The sequence below is a fragment of the Berghia stephanieae genome, chromosome 1 (assembly GCF_034508935.2).
Source record: "Berghia stephanieae isolate SIO BIC M18660-M18661 chromosome 1, UCSD_Bste_1.3, whole genome shotgun sequence".
Classification (NCBI taxonomy): domain Eukaryota; kingdom Metazoa; phylum Mollusca; class Gastropoda; order Nudibranchia; family Aeolidiidae; genus Berghia; species Berghia stephanieae.
In genome coordinates, this window is record NC_088360.1 from 114,846,725 (window position 1) to 114,867,285 (window position 20,561).

At 35.5% G+C, this 20,561-nt stretch overlaps 1 protein-coding gene across 1 annotated transcript; it reads left to right on the forward strand.

Annotated features, from left to right (window-relative positions):
• Positions 1-8,295: 8,295 nt before the first annotated feature.
• On the forward strand, positions 8,296-15,840 carry LOC144962808 (NADH dehydrogenase [ubiquinone] 1 beta subcomplex subunit 7-like). The gene is made up of 3 exons (XM_078896080.1): positions 8,296-8,475; positions 12,608-12,779; positions 14,851-15,840. Exons 1-3 carry the CDS (start codon positions 8,352-8,354, stop codon positions 14,948-14,950), a joined length of 396 nt encoding a protein of 131 aa, XP_078752206.1. The 5' UTR covers positions 8,296-8,351; the 3' UTR covers positions 14,951-15,840.
• The last annotated feature ends 4,721 nt before the right edge of the window (positions 15,841-20,561 follow it).

The window sequence follows — 20,561 nt, forward strand, 5'->3', positions numbered from 1 at the left end:
AACTATCAAATTGCTACAATGGAATGCAGAAGGATACAACATAAAAAGACTGCCCTCTCCAAGTTTCTTCAGGATGAGAAGATAGATATTGCCTGCATACAGGAGACACACCTCACAGAAAACATTAGGTGTTCAATAAGGGGATATCAACATTTTAGGAAAGACAGAAAAGAACGGAACAAAGGTGGAGTAATCATCTTCGTCAGAAATGACATAGCGACAAATGAAATAACGACAGATGAATCTGTTGAAATATTGGCTGTAAAAATTACCAAAAACAAATTGCAATACACAATATATAACTGTTACAGCCCACCATCAGAGAATCTGCCAATTGAAAACATAAGAAGTGAAGAAGAACAGTTCATTGTTGTGGGAGACTTCAATAGCCACTCCCCAAGCTGGGGATACAATGACTTAGACAGAAAAGGTGAAACCCTTGAAAATTGGCTTACAGACAGTAAGCTTCAAATTGTCAGAAATGAAGATGACCCAGATACATACTTCTCAAGAGCATGGAAGACAACATCAACCCCAGACCTAACTCTCATATCTGAAGATCTCACCGGAAAAGTCAGTAAACAGATAAAGGAACAACTGGCAGGAAGTGATCATCGTCCCATTCTGGTTGAAATAACTGAAGAATATGCAAAAGACAGAAAGGCACCACCTCCGAGATGGAATTATAAAAAAGCAGACTGGACTCTGTTTTCAAAGTTGACTGATAGTTATACAAAAGAGATAAACTGTAAAACAAGGAATGTAGAAAAATCAGCCAAAGCTTTCACAAAATCAATCATGAAAGCTGCAAAAGAATCAATCCCCAGAGGATCAAGAAAGGACTACTGTCCAGGATGGACTGAAAAATTAGGAAGTCTCAACAGCCAAGTCACTGAACACAGAAAAAAAGCAGAGAGAGAGAGCCAAATGATGAGAATATGGAAATTTACAAAGAGGCTGAAAAAACTCTCAGGAAAGAAACAATAAAAGCAAAACAGGAAGCATGGCATGAAATAACCAGACAACTTGACTACGACAGAGACGGAAGAAAATTATGGAACCTAACCAAAGCTCTAAGTGGACAAGAAAACAGATATGCTGCACCATCAGTAGAAGATGATCAGGGGAGGATTCTCAACAAAAAACAAGCAGCAAACTGTTTTATGAAGCAGTACTCAAGTGTTGGGAGTATACAGATTAGAAAAGAACGAAAACGAGAAGTCCACAAAGAATTGAGAAAACACAAGGATACACCCAAAGAATCCACAGATGATGTCATGTTCAGTTCGATTAAAAAAGAAGAAGTAGAAATTGCCTTGAAATCTCTAAAAACGAACAAATCACCAGGTCCAGATGATGTTACTAATGACATGTTGAAACACCTAGGAACCCCACAAAGAGGAAAATGAAACAACTGTTCAATGCAAGTTGGAAACAGGGTAAACTTCCACTCAAATGGAAACAGGCAACCATGATACCAATTAAGAAGGATGGCAAGCCAAAAAATAAAACCGAGAGCTACCGGCCAATAAGTTTGACAAGCTGCTTGGGTAAACTGATGGAGAGAATTGTTAATCGCCGTCTTCAATGGTATTTAGAAAGCAATAAGTTGATATCAGATGAACAGGCTGGTTTCAGACAATTACGCTGCACAGAGGACCAGATAACATACATCTCGCAGCTGATCGAAAATGGTTACCAAGAAAAAAAACACACAGTCACAGTTTGGGTGGATATGGAAAAGGCATTTGACAAAGTCTGGACAAAAGGACTACTTCTCAAACTTAAGAAAGCCAACGTTTCACACAACATGTTTGCATGGATTAAAGATTACCTCACAAATCGAAAAGCAAGAGTCCAATCTCAAAACTCTAAAAGCAAGCTAACGAACATGACAAATGGAGTACCACAAGGCGGGGTTCTCTCACCAACCCTCTTTGTCGTTTTTATCAATGACATCTGCGAAACCAAATGCAGAGGAGTAAAAGCAGCCATGTATGCAGATGACCTTGCACTGATATGCACTGAAAGAAATATTGGTACTGCAAAGGCCAGGATACAGATGACTCTTGATGCTTTGAGCAAATGGACAAAAGACTGGGGTATGAGAGTAAATGCTGATAAAACCACATACACAACATTCAGCTTATCAACCAAAAAGCAATCTATGCGATTAACTTTAGATGGAAAGATTCTGAGAGAAGACCTTATGCCTAAGTATCTAGGAGTGAAATTTGACCCTCGACTCACTTGGAAACATCAAATAGATGAAAGTCAACAGAAAGGGTACAAGAGAATGCAGCTTCTCCGAAAACTTGCTGGAACGCAATGGGGAGCAAACTCAAACGTCCTGAAGAAGACATATCTTGGATATGTAAGACCTGCAATAGACTATGCCATATCGGCATGGGGAACGTGCTCACAGGCTCAATTTCAAAAGGTTGAAAAAATCCAAAACCAATGCCTACGCGTGATCACTGGAGCAATGAAAACAACACCAATTCACAAGATGGAAACCCACACAGGAATAAAACCTCTCAAAGAACAACGAAATTTAAAAATAGTGACACAATTCTCAAAGATAAAATTCATGGAATCCCAACCACTGCATCCAAGTACAATGGAAAAGAAAGAGAATCGACTCAAAAGGGAAAACTTCATCGCCTTGGGACAAAAACTAGAGAGCGAATATAAAGTGACACCAAAGGAAGATATTGCCCAAATCAATGTCCCAAATCTCAAACCACCACCGTGGAAAAAGAAACAAAAATCCATAACCATCAACAAGAAAAACATTCGAAGCAATAATGACAATGCTCAAACCCTAAAGATGATCGATAAAAAATACCCAATGACCAACTGGATAAGAGTTTATACAGATGGCTCAGTTTCCGGCCCCCTCATGAATGGAGGTGCTGGTGCACTCATACACTGGACAGATAAAACAGAAACAAAAATATCTGTATCAGTGGGTTCAATGTGCACAAGTACTAAAACTGAAGAAAAAGCCATCCTCAATGCAACAAAAGAACTATCCAGAGATCACAGAATATACGGGAAAAATGTGGTTTACTTGACAGACTCTGATGATGCTCTCCGGTCTATTGAAAATTACCAGGACTCTGAAGCCGCACACACTGTGGAGGCCCTTGAGGGCTTATCTGATAAAACAGGAAAAATTGTGCTGCAGTGGATTCCAAGTCATGTAGGTATATATGGAAATGAAATTGCCGATCAACTGGCCAAAGAAGGAGCCCAGAAGGAACAACCGAAGTCGTCAATCACTTACCATCAGCAAAAGAAAATAATAAAGCTAAAAATAGACAAAGAAAGGAATGACACACACCTAGAACACAACAAGCAGGATCCAATCCATGCCATTCAGCGAAGTAGCCAAGTCACTCTATTCCGCCTCCGAACAGGACACAATAGACTAAGAGGACATATGTTTACAAAGCTAGGTATTGGAACAACCCCTTATTGCCCATGTGGAACCGACCATGAAACCACTTTACATGTGCTTATGGATTGCCCATTATACAACGTGCAACGTTCGAACCACTGGGTCACCCCTACAACACTCAACACAAAGCTCTATGGTGAGGCTGAGGACCTAAAGCGGACCACAGACTTCATAGCAGATATCGGACTGCAGCCATAGATGTCCATCAGAGGAACGAAGAAGAAGAAGAAGACACACACACACACACACACACACACACACACTCACACATATGAATAAAACACTTGATCAGTATCGAATAAATGCACTCAAAGAGGATTTTTGTTGTTTGTCTTTCTTTGTTTTTTATTATTACTTAAGAAAAACAAAACAAAAAAAAAAACAAGTGTAGCAGCTTGTCTGAGTCTAATAACGTACAACCCGACCGGACAGAGAGATCACTTAGCGCACATTTTCAAAATCTATCATCCTATCAGAATGTACGTAGAATTTAAAGGGCATCAAGTCTGAAAATTGTCAGGCTACGCTTCTCATCACATGTCAATGTGTTAAATTCGATACAGGTAACGCTGTTTCATCATCAGGGCTTTTAAAACAAAAGTAAAGCGTCCAGAGAAGTGTTTTCCATGGATAAGCTCCGTATAAATGCATTTTTCTTTATTAATTACTTACTTATAATAATAATAATAGTAATAATAATAATAATAATAATAATAATAATAATAATAATAATAATAATAATAATAATAATAATAATAATAATAGTAATAAATAATAATAATAATAATATAATAATAATAATAATAATAATAATAATAATAATAATAATAAATAATAATGCTGAAAACTTATATAGCGCTGTAACTCCGAGACACCAGACTCTGAGCGCTTAAATTACAAATTACTTAGGCTGAAACATAATCATGTACACACACAAGCAACACACACACACACACACACACACACACATACATACACACACAACACAACACACAACACAAACCAATCCTATCTTGCTTCTCATACCATCTACTAAAATCGAAACAGATATGTTTTAAGCGAACGTTTAAAAATAGACAACGATTCTTTTTCAAGAATGCTCTGCGGTAAGGCGTTCCAAATAGAGAGTCCGAAATGAGAAAAAGATCTCATTCCAGCATTTTTCCGAATTCGAGGGACAACTAGTTTTGTGGAATCGCTGGCCGAACGTAAGGGGCGGGGTTTTGAATATCTTTCAATTAGTTCCGAAAGGTAGGAATGCAGTACCTTCAAGACAACGATACACTAAAACACATGCTTTGAATTTAACCCTTTTCTCAACAGGCAGCCAATGCAGGTCATGAAGTAGAGGTCCGGCAGAGTCGCACCTACGCTTCATGAATACTAGTCTGGCAGCGCTGTTTTGGACAATCTGAAGACGTCTCAGATTGTATTGCGAAACGCCAAACAACAGAGCATTACAATAATCCAATTTCGATAGTACGAGGGACACAACCAGGTGCTTGGTCACATCCTCAGATATGAACCGTCTAATGGAAGCAATCTTTAGTTGGAAAAAGAGTGATCTAACCAAATTATTAACCTGATGCTCCATCGACAGTCCAGAGTCTAAGAATGTGCCAAGGTTCTTCACTTTGTCAACAATTTGAATGGAGGCATCCCCCAACTTCAAATCTGTTTCACTTTTCCACTTCCTGTTCCCCACATACAGCACCTCCGTCTTATCATCATTCAGTTTCAGTCTGTTCTCATTCATCCATTTCTTAACATTTTGGATACAATTTTTATTATTGGCTGATATTTCTTGTAAATTTCTAGTATTGGAAACGCAGTACAATTGCGTATCATCAGCATATTGATGGTAAGACAGACCAAAACTTCTGATGATTTTAGACAGAGGGCCAACGTACAGAACAAAAAGAACGGATCCAAATACTGAACCATGGGGAATCCCACAATCAAGAAAGATTTCCTCAGATCTATATTCATCCACCGTAATAATCTGTTTACGATTAAACAAATATGACATAAACCAATCAAGCGCTGCACCAGACACGCCATAAGTAATTTCAAGACGTTTGAGAAGAAGATTGTGATCAATAGTATCAAAAGCAGACGATAGGTCCATCAAATTCAGCAAAGAACATGAACCATTGTCTATCACACAGAGGAGATCATTAACAACCCTAACAAGTGCGGTTTCCGTCGAATGATGTTGCCTATATTTTTCTTCAAGCCAATTATTTTTAAGATGAGACAGTAATTGTTTCAAAACTAGCTTTTCTAAGATCTTAGAGAGAAAAGGAAGATTAGAGACAGGGCGATAGTTCTTTAAGTTCTCTTTATCGAGATCAGGTTTTTTCAAAAGGGGTTTGACATGAGTAACTTTGTAAATGTCTGGTACAGCACCTGACTGCAACGAATTACATCAATGCACTTTTTTTTAGAATGGTCGTATTTACGGGGTCTAAATCACAACTTTTAGTCGGAGACGACATAATGCAATCACATAAGTCAGCTTCAGTAATCTTTGAAAAATGTGTTAATGAATCACCATGAAACTTGTCAAATGTTGTATGGATCGATTCAGATGACAATTCTTTCCTGATGGTATCCGTTTTTTCTTTAAAATATTGACCAAAGCGAGTTGGTAGATCTGCACGATCGATTTAAGATGGGAGAGCTGATCTCGTCTGTTGTCCCAGCAGTTCCTTGGTCAAGGCAAAGAATTGTCTCGAACGTCCCACGTTTTTCAGGCTGTCTTCATAGAATTTTTTTTTGACCCTGAAATTGACGGCTTTCGCATCATTTCTAGCCGCGATGTACCGCTTCTTATCGGCAGCATCTCTGGACTTGAGCCATTTTCTTTCTGCCCGCCTCCTGGCTAATCCATTCAATTTTATTTCGGTATTATACCAGGGTGCTTGCCGTCTCACTCTCACTGCTCTAGTTTTTTAAGGGAGCATGCTTGTCCACCGTACCAACAATTGACTCGTGGAGACCATTCGCATCATGTTTATTTTTAACGTTATGGTCAAGGTCTTGTTTAAAAATGTTCAGGTTTATATTCTGCATATTACGAGATGTTATCATCTTTTTTACTTCGTGCTTCATTGGAAATAAAACGCAAAACACAATTAAATGATGGTTAGAGATTAATTTATCAATATTTGAGACAGGTGAAGAGAGAGAATGTTCAATATCTGTAATGACATGATCTATTGTGTTGCCATGGTTGTTTGTAGGACCGCTTACAAGTTGAATATAGTTGTTTGTGTCAATAAGCTCCCGAAATACTTTCGATTCATTTTTGTTTCCGAAATAATCAATGTTAAAATCACCCATAAAAATATTATGATTTTTGTTTATGGATTGCATAGACATAAATTCTCCGAACTCTGATAAAAAATCAATTGTTGATATTTTGTTTTGTTGGCTTGGTGGTGGGCGGTAGACACAGTGAAACGACTTTTTAAAATTATTTTCATGAATGGCAAATCCAGCGTACTCAAAACTTTTAAAATTATCATGGTGGAATGATACCTTGTCAAAGAGTGACAAGTTGTAAATAATTGCAATTCCACCTCCTTTCCTCCCAATGCGTGGAAATGATTTAATACAAAAGCCTTCGGGTGTAATTGCTTTCATAACTGGTCCATCATATGAATGATTAAGCCATGTTACCAAGATGACAAAAATAGTAATTTTATTATCTTCAATAATGTCGATTATGTCTTGAGTTTTATTTCGGCACGATCTAACATTTAGTAATCCGATTCTCGTATACTCGTATGATCACTACGTGCAGGTTGTTGTTGTTGTTGTTCAAGACGGTGCTGTTGCTGCGAGTTGTTGTCATGGTGGTCGTTAATTTCAAACTGACTGTCACGGACAGTGTTAACATTTTCATTTGACAATAAAGGGTGAGGATTATTCATTGAAGTGATTAGATTGGATGGGGGACGAGTGTTGACGAAATGAAGCGAGGATCGAGGTCGTAAGGGGAGCGGGCGTGGGGTTGGCCGATGACCAATGACGATGGTTATAGGACGTTGTTTTCGTCTACCCCCTCTGAGTCTGTTCATAAAATTAGTATTATAAATAGATCGATGTACACGGTAGTTGTTAAAAGTTGTAAAATATAGCACAGTGAATAAAGTTTCCAATATGGCTGTAAACAAATAGCAGTTTAAAACTATGTTCGACTTTGGAAAATCCAAACTTAAATTTTAAAATTTTAGAAAAATCCTCTATTAGAAATCGTTAAAATGTATATCAATAAAACCACAAGACTATCACAAATTAGATGGTATTAAAATCCAGGCGAAATGTCAGATAAAAATCACTCAAAACACGTAAATGAAAGAGCCAACGAAAACAAGACTCGCCGTCAGGCGTGTTACAACATACATTCATAACTGTTACAACATAAATTCAAAACTTATAGAAGTGAGCCCCATTCACGCTTTTAATCAATAAGAATAAGAGTAAGAAGAGAGGTTTATGTCCATGGGTTTAGCAAACCACAAATGAATCTTCTGTTTTAAATGATTTTATCTATAACAGTAGAGATGACTTTTTCGAGAGCCCTCATATATTTCTTTACTTAGACTGAATTCATATCATGATTCGATTTGTTCTTTTTGTGTGTGTCTACGTTCGAATCTGAACGTGGCAGGTCATATTTAGATATGGACATCAAACTAATGGCCAGGTCAATAATGGACAGAATACGGAATTCAACAATTTTAATCTTAGTTAAACGGCGAAAACGCAGATGAAACGACTCATAATATTAGCTCTTCAATGATAAAAATAGTGTAAAACCATTATTTCCGGTTTGTATGGGGGACAACAATCTTTGAGGTCGACCAAAAACAAACTGAAGATGGGGGGCTCGGTTGGACACATGTATTATGCTTATGTGACGAATCCCGATACTGCTCCAGATATAAAGAATCCTCCAACGTTTGATCCAATGGTTGGGTTTCCCAATGGCCGCAAAGAAAGAAGTAAGTTGGAGTTAAGCCTGCGAAAGAACTTGCTTGGACTTGGGCTTGTCGGGAGTTGGTCACCGTCAGCCGTCATAGTCATGGCTGTCTATCTAGATTCGTATCAGTATTATTATTATTATCACCTACCTACCGAAGGCAAAAGAATCAAATTATGAACTATCCACTTGTTCAGATCTGTGATTTTTTAGTTGAAGTGCACGCAATTTTTGGGACTCTGTGCTAAAGGGTGTAAAAACGATTGAACAGAGGACAGACACACTTGTGTTGTCCGAGTCAAGTGAAAAAAGCCGGGTGGATATTGTTATTGATATTTGATTGTTGTTTCGCGTAGATTAAATCACAAGATCTTTATCTTACACCGGTGCCTGCTCCCTAGTTTCTCACTCTAGAAGTAGTGAAATTCTTGAGCCCAAGGCCCAAGTGACATTGGTTAAGCTGGCTAAGGAGCGAGGTCCCTGACTGTGACTGTGATTGTGATCTTGCTTTGTTTACACAGAGACAATGGCCAGATGATTAGTGTCCCAAGACAAAAAAATCTTTCTCGCAGCCAAAATGTAACCAAATTATAAAGTACCATTTTGAAGATCCAAAAATAATAATATAATAATAATAATAATAATAATAATAATAATAATAATAATAATAATAATAATAATAATAATAATAAAATAATAACAACACCTGCTTTGTTTACACAGAGACAATGGCCAGATGATTAGTGTCCCAAGACAAAAAAATCTTTCTCGCAACCAAAATGTAACCAAATTATAAAGTACCAATAATAATAATAATAATAATAATAATAATAATAATAATAATAATAATAATAATAATAATAATAATAATATTAATAATAACAACACCTTATTTTTCAAATCTTACCTTAAAACTTAAACTTAAACCTAGTCACTAGTAGTACTGTAGTGATACTACCAGTCAATGCCAGTGTGCCAGATGAAGAAGATTGTCAAATTTTGTATTTTTTAAAAATCTTACCTACCCCACGTGTCCTTTTTTTTTTTTGCATATGTACACGTTTAAACCTGATAACAGTAACAGTGTGTCAGATGAAGGAGAGTATTGTAAAAAAAAAAAAAAAAGAAGAGAGTTTTAGTTTAGCTCTCTCTATCTCTCTCTCCTCGCATCCCTTCCCTTCATTTTGCCAAGGTAGTGCTATTTACTACTATTTATCAAGAACAGCGAAGGTGGCAATTCATTCTCTGCGTAAACAAAGCAAGATGGCGGTAGGGACCTCTTTCCTTATCCAATGCCTCAAATTGAAATGAATGATTAGTGAGTAAATTAGTGTGAACTTGGAATTCTTCATTTCTCATGAGAAATCATTTTAACACTAGACTAACGTGCATTTCAAAACTTAAGTATATGTTTGATGAATGGCAGTCTGACATTTTTTCAAACTCATAGTTTTTTATTAATAAAAGGTCTTTTTAAATTAGTTCAAATTTAAGTTTAATTTGATAGTGATACCTTAATTTTAGTAAGGATAATGGTTACGAAAGATTAAGGATCTCTATGTAAACTGACTATGGGTTTGAATGGGACTTAAGCTTAGAATGAAGATGGGTGGTCCTTGGTGGATAATATTGTTAAATACTACCTGTGACACCTTCAATTTCAATCTTGATTAAATTTGAATTTTTCATAGAGTCTATGATGATAGACGTAGATAAATGAATCTAGGTTAGCCTTTTATTTTTCTTTGTCGCACTCCCAATTAGAAAAATATATAATATATAAAATTAAGTAAATCATTTTTTATCAAACTGTCTATTGACATTGACGGAACTTGCCTACATTCATGTCGATCATTCAAAATTAAGATGGATCTCTTCTCTTAAAAAGGATATCAGATAATTCAGTTTTAACCCGAACAACTAGCACATCCATTTGCTAATGGCTAATTCGCACTAGCCTAATAAATATTATAATAATGATGATGATAATAATAATAATAATAATAATAATAATAATAATAATAATAATAATAATAATAATATTAATGGTAATATTATTGATGATGATAATATAATAATAATAATAATAATAATAATAATAATAATAAATTAATGGTAATAATATTGATGATGATAATAATAGTAATAATATTAATGGTTACCATAATAATATTAATAATGATGATGATAATAATAATAATAGTACAGTGCAAGTCACTTAATCGGAACAGCACTTTTAAGAGAAATAAATCCAATTATGCGGCATTCCAATTAACCAATTCTGCTTTGGCCTCTTGCGGAACACCTTATCACATATTTTTTGCAGTGGCTATATATTTATATTAGTAAAACAAAGTTTACTTTTATTTGTTACTCTGAAATTTTATATTCCATTCTTCACTACATTTATCAATTCCCATGTTACTCCTATCTTATTATTTCATATTCAAACAGAATTCTTACTACACCCACATCTCGAAAAGAGAACAAGTTAATCAATGACACATGAATCCTACCCTACAGTAATCTACAACACACTATTCAATTTTAATCAAATGGCTATCAAAGTATAACATATTGCCATATTGATGGGAATGGGTGGTGACCCACTCAATGATATTAATTATTTTTTGCTCATTTGAAGACACAGGATCACTCCATTATTGTTACTTTCAATATGAATATTTATATTTTTGATTACTTGAAAAAAAAATTTCTAAAACATTTGTTGAGGCTCTGAACTCACTTCAGTTAACCGGCATGTGTTCCATTCCGATTAACCATTAGATATTATAATTTAAAAATTATGTCACAGAAAGATTGTTCCAATTAAGCGGCTGTTCCAAAGTAGCTTTCCAAATACCAACTGTAATAATAATGATATTTGTTGCATAAATTCATGTGCATTTTTTGGTATTTTGGTATTCGGAGTCAATTGTCAATTGCAAAAATTTCAGGGATTTTCAAGGTTTTCAGTTGAGACCCCTGAGATAAATAATTGACCACTTTATTAGATCTCACAAAGTATTCAGGTCATTATCCATATGAGTCTTAAATGTAAAATTTGTAACAGGTTGTTATATATGAAGAGTTGAACTAACCACCACTTTCTCTAATTACAGATGGGAAGATACAATGACAATGTTCTAATTTAACTCACCCCTACCCTCCCTCACCTTTCGAAAACAAGGGCAACAAATCAGATTATGCATACCTTAAATGTGTCAAATAATTTTACTCACCAAATTACATTTTTACTAATCTATACTCTTTTTTTTATGAAAATGATTAATTATATTTACCCACTTGGCATTTTATGGTAAAATGAAATTGTGTGTTAGGATTTTATTTATGCAGTTTTCAACAGTTTCAGGATAAGTTATATATATAATATTTGGACCGTCTTATAACATAACAGTGGTAGCTCTTTCGGAAATGCCCCCCCCCCCCCCCCTCCTCCTCTCTCTCCTCTTACCTGTTCTGGGTGGGGTTCCCGACCTACCGTAGTGGGCAGGGAGGTACTTGTTGTATCTTCTATCCCCTGGTATCTGTTTTCCAATTGCTTTCTGTCTTTTTCATGGAATGAGATTACTAAGTCTTGTCCTGACCCTGGTTGGAGTCCTTAGCTGGGAGGGAAACAGTTGAATGTATAGTTATAGTTTTGGGAGATGATATTTTTTTCCTTGTAAATCATCTCTCTGTTATTTTTCTATTTTTAACGTATTATTTGTAAACATTTGAGTGCATTCCTCTTAGTCTTAGGGGGATTTTGTGCTGCCGTCTGGGTGAAACATTTAGGTAATCTCAAACTAAGAACACTGATAGTATGATCTTGGAATCTACTTCTGTTCCCTATTTGCACCATTCCCCCTTGTCTTACTTTTTCCTCAAGTCCTTTTAATGTACATCTAGACTCTTTTTACTGTCCAATTTTCTTCCTTTTTACTGGCATTGATCTGACCTAAATGTGTTGAAAGCTCCGTAAAACCCTTTAAAAACAAACAAACAAACCTCTTGCCTCTTTTGCTTTCTGTACCTGACCCTAAAATATTATGGTGAAGTATAAGACACAGCAAATGAAACCATTGGTTGGATTAAAAATTCAGGAATGTTTATCATGTGATATTGGTAATGAAATAGTCTCTACATTTCAGCTGTCAATACAACAAGAGAAGAGCTAGATCGTGCCAGGATTCCCTTAAAAAGACGAGACTATTGTGTAGACTACTTTATGGAATTAATGAGATGTAGAGATGAACACTTCCCAATGGTGAGGAAATATTGCTCACATCATATCCATGCTTGGGAACACTGTCAAGAGAAAGAGTAAGTAATAATTTCATTTATATTTTCCCCTTCTTCTCCAATTAATAATAATAATAATAATAATAATAATAATAATAATAATAATAATAACAACAATAGTGCATATTTGTTTAGCGCATCTCATACTTATCCTGCTATATTATGCTGGCTCTGGGCATGTTACAATGACATATAAATAAAATCATAAATTTCATTACATCCATGCACTGCATGATTGCACTCGCAAACACTTATACACACATACATACATACACATGCTTACACACAGACACACACAAAAATCATTTATCATTCATTGGAATAGCTACTCACTGAAACATGACCAAAAAACATGAGTTTTCTGTTTCTTTTTTAATGTTTCTAGGGTTGTTGATTCTCTTATTTTTACCAAAAGCAATTTATTCCAAATTCTGGAATCAATCATCCGCCGCTGCGCTGTGTGGCCTTGAGCAAGTCACCTTGCCGTAGCTCAATTTGCAGCACTGCACTGTGGATGATGCGTGGGTTATTCTAGTCTTCCCTTGGAATAGACCCTAGAGAAAAATTTTCCCTTTGGGATGAATAAAGGGAATTTTATTTATTTATTTTTATATAGACATGATTCTGATTCTGGAGATGATTTATACTCAGATGACTAACGATCCTGATAGTGAATCTGACATTGGGGTTTCACACACTCGTTTCAGTTCCAGTTCCAATGGTTCTGATGATAATATCAATAAGATAGGGCCTCGTACTAGTGGTGGGTGTGGCAGAAGTGGGAGTGGAGCTGGTGATGGTGGTGATAACGAATGGGTTTGATTCCAAACAGTGGATGAAGAAACTGGAAATGCTGTGGAATGGCTAATGAACTTTAATGAAAATACAGAACTTGGCCCTAAACCTAGAAAGAAAAAATTGATGCTTACTGATGTTGTAGACATCTCTGCAGTGATTGGCTTACAAATAGGAATGGGTATGTGTGCCAATGAGATAGATCATTGGAAAAAAGATACTGGCTAAATAAAATGTCAAATGGTAAGGTTTTTCCAAGAGATCGCTATCAGTTGATAACATCATTTTTACATTTCACAATAGAAATTACATTCCAAGAGGACAGGAAAGCTAAGACTGTTTGTTCAAAATCAGACAATTGCTAGACATACTTTGTATTTATTTTTTTATAGCCACCAACGAGAATTGTCAGTAGACGAGACAATGGTTGCATTAAAAGGAAGAGTTTACTTCTTACAGTTACAGTACCTTCCACTCAAACCTAATAAGTTCGGTCTAAAATTGTTTGTGGTAGCTTTTAGAGGGTTTCGAAAATAAAGGTCACATCCTTTATTGCGATAATTATTACTCATCAATGAATCTTTTCAATGATATCACACACCAACAAATTGGAGCAGTAGGCATCATAAGAGAAAACAGAAAACATTTTCCTGGGCCTGTTAAGCCTCGTGAAAATAAAATGAAAACAGGGGATGCCCCTGTTTCTGCACGTCATAGAACAATACTCGCAACCACTTGGCATGACTCAAAGAGGGACAACTTTGCCTCCACTGTCCACAAAAATGAAACAATAGATAAAATAATGTGAAAAACTGAGCCTTCTGGATAGAGGGAGATATCTATACATGACATGTCACAAGGGGTTAGATCCTGAGTTTGGCTCTGACAACAAAGTTTTATTCTCTGTTTTCATCTGGCACTTCTCCATACCACATATTTCTCATCAAGGGGTTGGTGTGTATGTGTGTGTGTGATGGAAAGGTAGGGGGGGGGGTGCTGTATCACATCATCCATTTATCGTCGTAGCCAAGCAAATCATGGCGCATATATTAGATGACTGCATTTGATGTCTCTCCATTTGTATATCCACAGCTAGAGGTATGATTAGTTCATAATATTTGAACCTATTTTACCCATGCAGTTTATTTGCAAATATCTTTAATAAATTAGGACAGTGTTAGTTATTGTTTGGCTAACTCAACACATACAAGCACTCTTACTACACATGCACACTAGCACACAAACACAAAAGTGTTCATATTCTGATTTAATTTGATTTTTTTCTTTTTAATTTCAGCAAGATCATGAGGGTTAAAGAATATGAACGTGAAAGGCGTTTGAAAGAAAGGGCAAAAAGAATAGCAGCTAGAAATGAAGCAGAGGCAATGGTTGAATGAATTCAGTGTTGCAACAATCTAGATTTAATTGATTTGGAAAATGTGTGATTTTATGAAGTATGGGACAATATATATAGTTTATGAAATGTGAAATTTTGATTATTGAGGATGAGTTGATAGTTTGTTATTATTGCATAAGCGATTGAATTATAAAAGGTATATGGATAACATGAAAAATATATTGATATCACTGATTTGAATAAAAATGATATTTGATCATTACAAGTAGTGATGAAAAAATAAAAGACTAGGGGGTCACAAAATTCTATGTAGTGGACAGTTAAAGCTGTCTAGTTGAAGTGTACAAGTAAGAAAATATAACTCTAGCTCAATGGAAGATATTTGATTTGAACTGCGACACCAGGAAAAAAATATTATCCTTAAAAGATTTGCAAGTTTTTTTGTATATTGTTTTCTCATTATGCTATACATGAAGTCGAGCTTGCCAGAGCAGGGGACTGTTTGTTAGATGGAACGTGTAATGAGTGGGTTTCCGTCTCAAACTGTTCATTAGCCAGAATAGAGAACAGTACATAATGAGGCTGGTCTGGATATGTGGAGAGATAACAGTGAGATATGATATTTAGAGAGGTAATAGTAAAATTGAAGCATGCCTTATTATCTCACTTCTCTCCATTAAAATAGTGTTGAGTAGTTGTATATCATTTCAGGCATGAAGATACCTCTTATTTCAAAGTATGTCAACCTGATATGAATAACTGAGGGTTTTCAACAACATTGATATACATATGTACATCTATACTCGATGGCGGTGTAATTTAAATATGAGCAACATTTTTTACTTTTCTGACAAATTAGAGCAGGTTTTGATGTTACCCTTCACAACTCAATGTCACTTTTCTAGTTTAAAGTTGACTTTTGCTTGAAAGTGAAAGAATAAAATGCGATTGTTGGCATGTAATAACATGATTTTTAAAAATGTATTTGGTAATAAATAAAATGAGAAAAAAAATGCCTTTGAATTAAATGGTTTTACTTTTTATTTTAATGGAGTCATAGTCATAGATTTCATTGGTACATCAATATTTGTGTTATTTCTTTCTACTTTAGACATTCCTGTCAAGATACTTAAAACTCAGATAATATTAAGCATATTGTTTTGTTTCCAGTCCTTAAAACATCTTTTTTCATCTGTGCAGTACTTTCTTTTCATTCAAGCATACAAAATTAAGTCATATTAAAGCCATTTGAGTATGCCTGTAAGAATTATTCTACCCGGTGGACACAGTAGCATGCATTTAGCTTTAGCCCTTTAGTCAGTTTTTTGTGGACTTGTAGGTCCCAGATTCGAGTCCCATTCTCAGTGGTGCAAAGTTAAGTCCTTGGAATAGGCTCTTTACTGACATTCTCTCACTGTACTCGGGTGTAAAATCGGTACATAGCTGTTAACAGCGTTATCTCTGTATAAATAAAAACAATTGTCATTTCGCCCTGCAGGCATCATGTTTCATCCTACATTTTATGTAATGTTGTTGGCTAGGAACCCTTTGTAAAATGCTTTGAGCACATTTAGTGGATATTGCATTGTATAGATGCTTGTTTTATAGTCCATCAGGCCTAAGAAAACCAAATTTATTCTGGCTTCTCTAGCCTGAAAATGGCAGCAATAATGCTTGCCACCCTGTGAATAAGATGCATTTTTGTTGCCAAGAACATTAAGACTCAACCAAATGTCATATTAAACCCAGTTATCCTGACTCTTTTGGAGTCCCAGTAGCTCAGTGATAGAACAATCACCGAAAAAACACAAGAACTGGTAATGATCCTGGGTGTAGCCAAGATTTTGACCCTGTCCAAATAGCTTTGAGGTGGGTGGGTCTACTACTACTAGATCTTGCAGATAATGTTTACCTGTCATCTGCATTATTTGCGGCCGCAAATGGCAATTTTGGCAATTTTTAGGCCCCAACTTGGCAAAAAATGCAGATGACAGGTTTACAATAACTGCGTCCTATCCAAAGGGTAGAAAGCATGAATTAGTGCCCGTTTAATTATACAGGCACTGAGTTAACCTCCAGTTTAAAGTGTTATTCATGGCCATACTGGTCCTTCTGACTGTAAGTCTATTGCTCTATTAACTGAACCTCAGCTCGCACTCTCCCCCACCTCCTCAGTGATGTTAAATTTTATTTGTAAATTTCTAAAACCTGGCAAAAGCAAAATTTACTCTCCGTTTCTTTTCACATTTTGCAAAGTTTCACGGTTATAGTGTAAGATTTATTTGTTATTTTCTCTGTAGAGGAGACTATCTTCTGCAAATTTTCTTGACATACATCTGAGCCCGCATAAGATAAAACTCTTTGGAACCAGAAATTCATTATCTTATCCATTTTCAAGGGAAACAACCTTTCAATTCAAAATGAGTGATGGGTAAAAAAAAACAGTAGAGTAGCCTCCCCTGTCGATGAAAATGTTTTGAGTATTAAATGCCACTGCACCCGCATATATACGGCCACATAATTCTGTCTTCCGCATTTCTTTGCTTCATATGTCGTCTTTTTTATTTTATTTTAAAGAGAAAAAAATCTGCCACATATATCGTCCTTTTAAAAAAAAAATTGGCGTTTTGGCAATTTTGACAATTTTATCCCCGGATTTTTGTTGTTTTGACTTCAGATTCTTGATCAGTGTCAAATTTACAAGAGGTATGTGTCTACTCAAAAAATTGTTGAAATTAGAAATAAATTTTTATTAATGAAATGATATATTTTTTAAAATTCTGAGTCGGGGAGCGATTTACTTGGCACATGATATATGAGTGACAGATGACAAAGGATGAAGGGTGTGGGTATTAATGCCATGCATTTAATACTCACAACATCCGCCAGTCGGATATAACATATCAACACACAAAACTGTGTAATAATAATAATACAGTTCAAGCCGGTTCATTGGGACGATTCAGTTCCTGACAAATTGTCCCAATTAAGCGGACATGAAATTGGGCAATTTTTCAGATTTATCATAGTCCACATAGTTATCAGGGAGACTTGTTTGACATCTAATTTGGGTTACTTCAGCAGCCGCTTGACTGCTAATTTGATCTAATGATGAGAGACAAAATCTAGCTGCACCAAACAATTAACAAATATGCCACTCATAACAGTTGCATAAGTAAGCATAGATTAAGAATGATCTGTCTACCCATTCGTCTCATTGAACAAACCATTTGGGGGTGACAGCCTTGAACAAACAAAGCTATCATTCATTTCCTAGCGCACCACTGGTCAGTTGACCCATGACCATGTAACAATGGCAGTCGATGACACTGCCAAGAAATACAGGTAAATTCTATTGTTCACATCTCTGTGATGACTATGCACATGGTTTGACGACACACCAGATTGGCTGTCACGATAGACGCTAACGGGAGATACAGTACAGGTAAAAGTCTATTGTTCACACCTCTGTGATGAACAGTACGACCATACATCTGGTTGACCATCCCATTATGCCAATTTGCATTTTATGAACCATCATTTTAAATTGGAGACAATTAAAAAACTCTTTATTCTTTATGGGTACAGCCCTTGTCAAATTCCGTCCCCATTAAGCGGCTGGGAATGTCTTTTTATATAGAAAAAATTCAGTTTCTAAGGAATCGTCCCAATAAATCGGCTGTCCTAGTTAAAGCAGCATCCCCAATACCAGCTTGGACTGTAATAATAATAATAATAATAATAATAATAATAAATCTTTATTTTTGTCCACAAAATGGAAATTTTCTGTGGTTTACAGTACCTGTTTGGAGCAGTCAAACTATTTACACCAAGTAAACAAAGGTAGACCAGACCATGGGCGGGGGTCAAGCTAAGAAAAGTCGCCAAATTTGAAGTTTCTGAGTTAAAAATTGGTGGTTTTGTTAAACAAAGACATAGGCTAGGGGTGGAAAGTCACCTCTAGTACTGAAATTTTCAGCAGTTTTCCCCAGTTGTAGCATAATTAATCAATCGAGGTTTTTATAGAATGGCATACATTATCAAATTAACTTATTGTTTCTTTATGTTGAAAATACGTCAGAAGAGTTATAACAATCTGCCTTATGTGACAATATGCATGGCTTCGTAATGGCTATTGTGAAATATTAAAGATTAGAAAAATGAAGAACATTGGGGTAAACTTATTTGGTTTGTTCCCTTAATGGAAGTGTGAAGAAATACTTCATTTTTTGGGGGGTTAGAAAACAAGACATTTTCATACAAAGGTAGGCCTGATACCATTGCAGGGTTAAGAGAAACTGATTAAGTTAAAAATAAAAAAAAAGTAGGTTTCTCTGTAAATCTTATGTGAATGATAATGTTAATGATACCTAACAGTATTTATCAGTAATGCTAATAATAATAATAATAATAATAATAATAATAATAATAATTGTTGCATAACTTCATATGCATTTTTTTCTTATTTTTTGGTATTCAGATTCAGATGTGGCTTTCGATGTTTTGAGTTAAGATCTCTGTTGTAGTCTTCTTTTTTCTTTTTTTCTCCTTCTTCTTCTTGCTTTTAAACATGTATATTGTTTGCTTGTTATGATGTTACATCAGCAGATTTCCGCAATTTTGACTGCATAATTTGTTGTTTCTGGCATAATTGCACTATTTTGGGGGCACATTTGAGGGAAAAAATGGTATTTTCCCAGAGGGACAGATTGTATTGATACATACTATTTATCAAATCAAGTGTGTAGATGGTAATATTTGTGCATTTCGCATAGCTTAGCAACCACAGACATTGTGTCCTAAATAATGACAGTTCAGACAGGACTGTCAAACAAGCAAGTGGTTATGTTCCCATTGACTACAAGTTCAAGTCTATTCCTAATGACTTGATGAAAATTGTTAAACTAACTTTACTCTAGAGAAAAACCAAAATATGAAAACCATCTTTGACATCAAGAACCAGCACACTGGAAGAGCAAATATTCACAGAAAGGTTATTGATCTATTCAAATAATAGTAATAGTTAAACTCTTAACATCATTTATTCAACAGAGCCAAATGATTAAATTTTCAACAAAGGAGTAAATAAAACTTGAGATATATACGGAATTCAAGGCCATACAAATTGGGTCATGTTTTTTTATGTTTTTAAGGGTTTTACGGCGCTTGCAACACATTAAGGTCATATCAGCGCCAGTAAAAAGGAAGAAAATGGGATAGTCAAAAGTTCTAGAATTACAATTAAAGCACCCAAGAAAAGGTAAGACAAAGGGGAATTTGTTCAAATTATAGGAAACAGATGTAGATTCCAAGAGCACACTATAAAGTACTTAGTTTGAGATCACCTAAAAGTCATCCACACACAAGCCCAGGTCCCAACTAAGAAGAGGGATACACTCAAATGTTTAAAAATCATATATAATATTTAAACAAAACAATACAGTGCATAACAATAACAGGGAGATGATTTACAAGGAAAAAAATATCATCTCCCAAAACTCTAACTATACATTTGACTGTTTCCCTCCCAGCTAGGGTATCCAGCCAGGGCCAGGACAAAACCAAGTAATCTCATTCCAAGACAAAGACAGAAAGCATGTTGGAAAACAGACATAGGTGTATAGAAGACACAGTATGTACCTCCCTGCCCA